Genomic DNA, 8,651 nt, shown 5'->3' with positions numbered 1-8,651 from the left:
GGTGAGGGGGGGGGGGGGGGGCTTGGGAAGACGTGCCGCTTGTAGGCGTTGCGTATTTCTTGCGTCGTAGCCTTTTCTGTGACTTCTAGAATCGCATCTTGGATGGCCGTTAGACGGGGCTGTGTGAGTGGCGTTGGTGGTTATAGACGTTACAGTAATTTGGCGGCGGTCCCCTACACATTGTTGTCTACTAGTATGATGCTTGAGGGATTCGTTTCGAATTGTTGCCAGATAAATCAAGTTCAGTGTAATCAGTGTATTGTGAGAGATGGGTGAACGTGGTTCACTATTGGCATGTGCCTGGAGGTCGCCAACGTCATCGTGGCGGATCCTGGATTGCCCCACGTTAGTTAGGCGTTGAGCTTGACCATGATCAGTCACTTGACGTCGTTGAACGCTCTTTGCTAGCAGCCCAGGACCTATCTAGGTAGGTAGGGAGGTAGGTAGTTGCTGCATCTAGATCTGAAATACACAACTTTTTTTTAAGAAAAAAATCCATGGCTCTCCAACGTCCAATAAGATGGCTCAAGTACACTCGGCTTCCCCTTGACTGAGATACTGTTCTGCTCTTGATATCGCGTCATCCACAATCTGGCTCGCAGCGCCACCTCTTCCCGTCCTCTGGTAGTACCCAGCAAGCACCCACATGTCTCGTATCACCCGCAGGTCGGAGCCCGTTCCGTGGGCAGCCTCTCTCTTCTCGACTGCATATCTGAGATTCTCTTCCGCCCGGACCCAATCTTGTTCATGTTCCTGCAGCCTGGCCAGCATCTTGCGGGCATATGCATGGAACCTGGCATCGGACCGGCTTGCTTCTCTGTTCAATGATGTTTGGTTTAGCAAATTGACCGCGAGTTCTTCTGCTTTTTGTCTATCGCCGAGATCCATCTGAGTGTACTCCAACATGAGCGCCATGATTCGCAATCTATCCAACTTGGACACTCGGGGGTCAACGTCGGCGAGTTGGTGTAGGCCTGCCAGCGCCGCCACCATTGTCTCTCTCCTCTTTGCCAGCTCACAGTCCCTGCGAAGACTTGTTCTGCCATCCCATATCAGTTGCTCGTAGAGCCAGAGATGTGTTGGCGCCGGAGAGCCAATGTGGTCGCTGAGAATGTCCACATTTTGCAGCCAGGCTGACCGCAAGAGATGGCATACCCGCTCCCTTCCCAACCGGGTCTGATAGTCGCACTTTGTGAGCTCCTGGAGGATTTTCACCAGAGGGTGCTCTTGTGGAAGACGCCTTGTTGAAAGCTCTCTGGCATGTGTGAGAAACATGCCCAGAAGTTGAATATGACCCCTGTCTACCATGTCGTAAACCGTATCCAGTATATGCCATACAAGGTCTGGATGATCTGCCGTGAGGACAAACTCGAGACTGTAGAATGCCCGTCTCGCCGCCATGCCGGCCAGCTGGCCTTTTCCGTGATGCCACAGGTCAAATACCAGCTCAAATGTACGATACATGGTCCGGCTATCCTGAATGGGGGGCTGGTTCGGATTCGCAAGATACCGCACCATGGGATCCGGTGCAACACCTCTGGATTCCAGTTTACATAAGCTCCAGGAGCGGACACTGTCGAGGACCAACTCGAGACCTGCATAAGGGCCAAGCTTGGTGGTACGTGCGATGGTCGTGCAAGCCGGCTGCTGCAGCATGCGATCTGGCGTTTGACGTAGCACCTCGGCACCCGATTTGCTCGAGCCGGCATTGTCTGACGCTGATGCCGCAGTGGAGGCCACGGCATTTTCTGAGGTTGTGCGGTACGCTCTTTTGCGCAAGTTCCACTTCTTCAACCGCTTTTTATACATTTGTTCTCTTGATTTGAGTTAGCGGCGAGCCGTGTAGTACGTAACCCAAGACTTTTTGTTACTCACGTCGCCGCAAACCCATACTTGGACGTCATGATGGTCATGGTATCAACCAGCCTTCGGTTTTCACCAATGTAGAGATGCTCAATGACCCCCCGCTGGGCTTCCCATTCTCGTTCTGTGTGCTCTTTGGGATTGACTTTACCTGCGGCTAGTGGCACCTCTCCAAATGGCCTGGGGGCCAGCTTGGGTAGTTGTGATGACATGGTGGCCGACGGTGCGATGGGATCTGGATGATGGGGACCGTAGCCAGGCCACCCAGCATCAGAACGAGCTGCGCCACTTGAGATGCAGACCTCGAGCCAGTTTCGAAGACTTCAAAATTCATGGTAGCCTGGTTGGGGTGAGCCAACAAGTTCATGTGTGGTTGACAAAGGCGATGCCTACTTCTGTCGTGAAGGCTAGTGCTGCCCGAGCACATCGATATTGGACCTTCATGTTGCCTGCAGCCACGGAACCATTCTGGCCAATAGCGGGTCTAGAATCTGAAATGTGCGCGGGCCGAGGCCGGCGACTGTGTTATGCCAGGCTCTGCATTTAGTTTTTCTTGTACGACGCCCACAAATCAAAATCACTTGCCGGGTTGCACTATTTCATAAAGGTGAAACATCAGATTCTAGACAAGGTGAAATCTACTCCCTCTACTCTGTAGCATGTTTCAAAGAACAATCAAGACGAGTGCGAGCCGTCTTCCACAACACCTACCCTGTACGGGTGGACCCGCTGACTCAGCAACCCTTCACGCAACCCAGCCCATAAAATTTCGTCGCACCGCAGACCATGGCCTTTCTTCTTTTTCTCTTTTCTTCTTCGTGCGGCAGGCATGATATGAAATTCTACCCCGTGTTGCTCGAGTCCTCTACCATGGATAAATCGCAGCGTCAATCATGCCCAAGATAAATTATAATTGCAGGCCGGCTTCTTTGCTATTGGTGCAGGTGCTTCTACCACTTGGATCGCAACATGGAGGCTGGACATACTTTCCCCCGAGTCTTGATCGGTGACAAGAGAGGCCAGGAGATTGCGGTCCTGGGAACGCGTCGCCTACGTAAAAGCAACCCCATGGACTGGATATAGGTCAGGATGTGGGATGCTTATTGAATTGCCTCGCTTTTTTTTTTCTATCCGTGACCGTAACTCCGCCTTGTAACAATGCGCTCCTTGGCTGCCCACGTTGGCGTTGCTTGGCTTATCTCATCCTGTAATATCCTCAATTGAAACCTCGCAATGGGTGTGCGTGCGTGCGTACACTGGAGGGTGCTTTTTATTCATCATCTCCTACTTTCTGGAGCTTGCCCATCTCGCGTTTGGTACCGGCTTCGCCAATGAGCTTAATCCGGTCGATTCGTACGGCGTCGGCGCCTTCCTCGCCCTTTTGCACATACAGAATCAGCGTGGTTGTCTTTTGGAACTTGACAAAGCGCAAGCTGATGTTAGCAGTGCCTTCGGCGTTCCAATCCTTGGAAGTCAGCGTAATAGCCTGAGTCGGCTCAGTATCGTCGGCTTCACTAAAGTCCATGTGTTGCGGCCGGTTGATGTATAGGTGAATAATCACGGGTCTCGAGACGGTATCTTGGTCCTTGGGAGGAAGAGACGTAATCTGCGTGCTCCCGTTAGTTTGACTGCCGGGAAGCTGTGGCAAACGTCTTGGCCCACCTGCAATGTGTGAAGTTTGACGGAACCTTGGAAAGGAATGAAGAGAAGAAGCTGGTCATCCGCGCCGCTCTGAACAAAGTCCTTGACGTTGACAGAATTGCTGTCGTTGCTCAAAGCGCTGGGCTTCGCGACGTCGAACAGCACCTTGACCGGTCCCGCATCTTCGTCGGCATTCGACAGCTCGCAATTGCGTGTCTCTACTTGGTCGGAAATATCACTATATCCCCTCGGAATCTCTGCGCCGGCCCATGGACCACTGCTGCCGGTCCCGGTACCAGACGATTCGCCGGCAGACTCAAGCTCAGAAGCTAGTTTCTGGATGATGCGTCTCAGCTCGGTGGGATTTGCACCTTTGACCGACTGGATCACCTTTCCCTCCTGGAACAATAAGAAGGTCGGCAGCGCGGTAATCTGATATTCCTCAGAAAGAGCCTTGACTTTTTCGGTATCGATTTTGACGAATGTAAGGAGTTGAGGCCGGGAAAGCGATTTTGACAATGCCTCATATACTGGCGCGATTTGTTGACAAGGACCGCACCAGACGGCGAAGACTACGAAGGAAACAGAGTCAGCATGGGGAAGCCCAAGCAGGCAACGGGCTTGCAATGTCTATCCGCTCTGAAGAATTGCTCGCAATCACCAAGTAACACCCATCTTTGGTGGCGGGGTCGAGCCGAGGTGACAGCCTAGGCAATGAATGAATCTCGATAGACCAGTTACTCACAGTCGGCGACGACGAGTTTTGAGCTCTTTAGAATGCCATCGAACTGCTCCTTGGAGGATATTTGCACCGGCGCTTGCGACATTGTTCTTGGGCCCAACAATGCAGAAGATGTTGCTGTGTCTGTGTCTGTGTTGTCGAGTGTGGAGAATGCTGGGACGGTGAAGGATGTCGTGAAAGTCGTCAGGGGTTCAATTTTGCAGTTGCGAGCTGGAACATGATGTCTGGTCTGATTGAATTTAGGCAACCAGGACGCACGCCCCCGATGCTGAGACGCCCTGCCGAGGTGTATTAGGTAAAGTACCTAGTAGGTGAGCGAGGGGCAACGAGTGACTTGATCAAATCTGTCGCTGGGGCCGACGCTGGACCAATTGATGTCTGCCAGCAGTTGACATGAATTGACATGATGACTTGGTGCTTCCAGCTGGCATCCACCAGACCCCGCTACTAGTTGCCGAGTACTTAAGTAGTATAAGTACCTTGAGACCATCAGTTACATGGTGGCGTCTAGTCTTGGACGTCGAGAGCTCTCTTGCACAAGATAAAGTAGCCATCCCCATCCCCATCCCCATAGTCATCCGTGAGAGAGGTAATCCGGAAAGTGTAATTATTCTATCAAATGCCTGTGGTGTAGTCTAACTGTGACACGATTTTTTATTCCTCCCATCTCTGTCAAAAACTAATTAGCCCTAGGAACATTAAGTGTGGCAGCAAATTTCAGCGACTTGAAGACTGGCAGCGATACTAACGTTGCATATACCTTGTACCTTTCTTTTACTGTTTGGTGCACGACTTCGATGGCGACATAATTAATTCGAGAGAAAGCACATGCGAATATTTACACATGTTCACCACCATTGCGTCCGGAGCGGCGCCCTATTGTATCACCCACGCAAACGTCGGACAATGCACACACCCATGGCGGCAAACACTCACGCAAGCGTTTGGATTGCTGCCTTCACTCTTCTCTCACTTTTTGTTCAATATGAGCCTGGAGAAGGAAGCCAAGAGAGGGGAAAAGAGAGAGCCCCCGGACATTTTGGCTGGGAACCAAAGACTTTCCCCCCCTTTATACACTCTTGACTCATCCTATTCTTCTTCCTAATTACTTCTGAAGTCATCAATATCATACACGCAGGCCCTTTTCCACATCTTGTTCCAATCCGTCACCATACACAACCAACACAGCTCCTGCCAGGCCGGGCAACGTTCAAGGGACCCAGGGCGCTCAACATGCCTTCGTAATCATTTATGCTCCTAATTTCACTCATCGGGCCTACCTTGTCTCCCCCCCGGCCGTTCCAGAGACTCGAGACAATGACTCGCGCCCCATTAGACGGGAGGCCAAGACAGCTAGAAAGGCCACCTTTACGGGCACATCACCAAAGCAGAAACAAGACAAACACATCGTATATGGATCATCTACGTCCTGCTTCCCCTCCGAAAACAAATCCCTGGGTGAAAAGGCCATCTGCTGCTTCACTTGCGCCAGAGTGGCCAGTCTGCACACCGGATTTTAGCCAGGAAAATGAGGTACCGGCGCAAGAAAAGGCAACATCTCGAAGCGTGAAATTTATTTGTTCTGCCGATACCAAGGATCCGGATGCTGTCTCGCCATCAAAGAAGCTTCTCCAAGCGGCGGCGCCTCGGGCTTGTGCCAGGTTTGCATGGGGCTGGATCGCCGCTAATCATGGAATACGCCTACTGACAAAAGATTCTGATAGGTTGTGGCTACGGCCATTTGGCGCCGACGTCTTTGTCTGGGCTGGTCGCGAGGTTTTTGAAGTGCACCGTAGCATCGTGGAGTCGCAGTCGGTATGGCTGAGACAAAACCTCCCACCCGCAACGAAGGTAGGATGAAACATTGGGATACTATACAGACAATTTACGGGCTATCATGGACTGACTGACGGACAATAATTAGAAGGGGACCCCGAGCGACGTGCGCTTGCCTTTTTGCCCTCAGGTCGTGGGATACGCGTTGCGATTCATGTACACGGAAAGTACGTCTTGTTTTCCCCCGTGGCTCAATGCAAAATGCTGATTCAAGACTGTATCCAGGCCTTGAAATATTAGAATACGACCGGGAAAACTTTTGTGATCTGATTTGTATCCCACGTAGCGCATTGCTGTACGTTGGCGCCGTGGATCTTGGGGTCGAGGCGATGAAAGATCATATTGAAAAGGTCCTTGGACAGATGTCTCAAGACCTGGCGTGTTACCTGACCAAGACATCTGTGATCAAGAAGATGGAACATGAGGAGGTTGCTGCGGCGGTTTTTCACCTTAGAAACGCATTAGAAGTTGCATATTCACACGAATCGCAAGCAGAAACTCTATGCCTCCGGCGCGGTCTGGCCAGTCTACTGGATATTTTATTTCCCGTTCTCATCCCACACCCGGAATTTGTCAACTTGCTTTCAGACAAGGTTTGGAAAGACCACTCGGAAGCTATATCGCACGATCTTGTCTATGCGCGACGAGCGAAGGAGCGCTAGGGCAGCACCTTGGAAACGGGTGTAGGTTGCTTCATAAAACTGAACTGATATTGCCAGTGGTTGGGTGTGGTCTGGGAGAATGATAGTACACACTGCACAGCACTTTCGGCTACATGCTACGTGAGATACTACTCCTCCAAATCACGATTCTGCAAACGATACGGTGTCTTTCTAGTCATCCAGCGGTACCTGGTCGAAGTCAATGGACGTGCTTCTGCATTGGTATTCGACGGAGAGACAACCACCAGGCATCGAGCGCAACAGAGCATGATGACGGTCTTGTTATTGCACGAGAAGCTGCCATCATGTAGCGACTGGGGTGGAGAAGAAAGACGGCAGTTTTGTCACGCATTTGATGTCGGGCTCTTCGGAAGGTGATGTTTACTATCTAGAGTCTTCAAAGTTTAGGTGCCGCAAAGTCAGGGACGCATCCTCCTCTGCCACATGAGGTGATACGGAGGTTTTTCCCTAAGCTACAGTCTGGTAAAATATATATTTGCCCGTCAAGAAGTATACGCTTGTATGTTACAATATAATATAGCTTAGAGCACGATAGCTAGGAACCTGATCTAGCCAGACACTTTTGACCTGTCCTTGCCCAGCAGGTGAATTATGTCAAGGATACTGCCGCGGACGTGATTCAGCCCGCGCTCATTATAGCCTTTATGGCGTGGCACATGTGCAGTATCTTGATGAGATCAACACTCCTAAATACCCTCCCTATAAGGGCCAATGCTTCTAGTTAGGGGAGAATGGAGCTGCTTTTATCTAGCGCACAAAGAGTTGATGACAGTCTTTTCAGAGAAGGGAAACTTGATGTGGTCAGCCCGGGCTTCCGAAAATTACGCTGGTGAGTTGAAGGGGCCGCCGATTCCAAGGAGCGGCCCTACTACGCAATACGTCCTGTCGGAAGCCTTCAATGTTGGCAATGCCTATAATCTTGGGAAAGCGTATAGCTGACATTTATACCTATATCTTTTACTTGCGTAACTTGTTACTTAACATGGATCCTGGAGTTTCACAGGCATGGGATAACACGGTGGCGGAATACCTACCTCCTTGGCATTCCTGGAGAAGAGGAGGAGCAGATTCTTGGCAGCACTATTCCAAGCGAAGTGCGAACATCGGCGCCCGAGGAATGGGCGCAGTTGAAATTATCAGGCATATCACATTTATTTATTGCAATTTGACAGACGGGAGGGCATGGCGGCACGAGATTTTACAAACGACGAACTAGATGCCGAATACAATCAAAATGCATCAGAAGCATCGCGCGAATGGCTCACCGAGTCCATGGTCCAGTCATTAGAGTGGACTCTATTTGACTTGTATAAAATGATTCAACAAGAAGTCGCTCGACAAGAACAAGTGGTCCAATATTCGACAAAAGAGGACGACGCTGCCCATGACATGTCCAACTTGCAGATCTTTCAGGACATCAAGGTGGAACCAGAGCATAACACGACATCGACGTAACAAGAGGAACCAGACTACTTAAAAGATGGCGAACTATAAGCTACGGGCTTGGCTTCGAATGACTAATTCCTACTTTAGGAAGAGAGCAAATAAAGCAGTGACGGCTGACTGGACAGATTCGGGAATGGGGTGAATGCGTGACACCCATCGTGAACAGTGCTACTGATGCGACACTGTTTGGTGCCTCCCGTTTGGAGTTAAACTTCTTTTCGACTGCCATCTGGAACTTTATATCCGTTATCATCTTCTCCATTTTCTCAATTCTCCCTATATGCGCCCTGATGTGGTCTGCAACTTCCGCGATAGTTGCTCCATGCTTGGTGACAGATCGCGCCACGTGTGAATTACTCGGCGGGCTTACTCTTTTCTAGATGCGCTTATCCTTTTATTATTCACTATATTAAAACTATTCTTATATCTATTTAAGTACT

The 8,651-nt window shown here is 50.5% G+C and overlaps 4 protein-coding genes across 4 annotated transcripts in view; 1 reads left to right on the top strand and 3 right to left on the bottom strand.

The window, feature by feature from the left end:
- The window catches only part of MAA_11238 (uncharacterized protein), a gene marked incomplete at both ends in the record, with an annotated part of 1,020 nt that extends 700 nt beyond the window's left edge, over window positions 1-320 (bottom strand). Inside the window, one exon of the mRNA XM_011413218.1 lies at window positions 316-320. Within this exon, the coding sequence (XP_011411520.1) occupies window positions 316-320 (5 nt within the window). The remainder of the gene's footprint in view (window positions 1-315) is intronic.
- A 205-nt stretch (window positions 321-525) lies between these two features.
- On the bottom strand, window positions 526-2,075 carry MAA_11237 (uncharacterized protein; the record flags this gene model as incomplete). The annotated part of the gene is made up of 2 exons (XM_011413217.1): window positions 526-1,816; window positions 1,876-2,075. The coding sequence occupies 2 exons, from the start codon at window positions 2,073-2,075 to the stop codon at window positions 526-528; spliced, it is 1,491 nt and encodes a 496-aa protein (XP_011411519.1).
- A 1,058-nt stretch (window positions 2,076-3,133) lies between these two features.
- MAA_03983 (uncharacterized protein) lies at window positions 3,134-4,331 on the bottom strand (the record flags this gene model as incomplete). The annotated part of the gene is made up of 3 exons (XM_007821981.1): window positions 3,134-3,469; window positions 3,526-4,076; window positions 4,250-4,331. 3 exons carry the CDS (start codon window positions 4,329-4,331, stop codon window positions 3,134-3,136), a joined length of 969 nt encoding a protein of 322 aa, XP_007820172.1.
- Window positions 4,332-5,563: 1,232 nt separating this feature from the next.
- Window positions 5,564-6,744, top strand: MAA_11236 (uncharacterized protein; the record flags this gene model as incomplete). The annotated part of the gene is made up of 3 exons (XM_011413216.1): window positions 5,564-6,097; window positions 6,171-6,249; window positions 6,308-6,744. The coding sequence occupies 3 exons, from the start codon at window positions 5,564-5,566 to the stop codon at window positions 6,742-6,744; spliced, it is 1,050 nt and encodes a 349-aa protein (XP_011411518.1).
- Between the last annotated feature and the right edge of the window lie 1,907 nt (window positions 6,745-8,651).

The sequence above is a fragment of the Metarhizium robertsii genome (assembly GCF_000187425.2).
Source record: "Metarhizium robertsii ARSEF 23 chromosome Unknown MAA_Scf_5, whole genome shotgun sequence".
Lineage (NCBI taxonomy): Eukaryota > Fungi > Ascomycota > Sordariomycetes > Hypocreales > Clavicipitaceae > Metarhizium > Metarhizium robertsii.
This window is presented reverse-complemented; position numbering and strand designations above follow the sequence as displayed.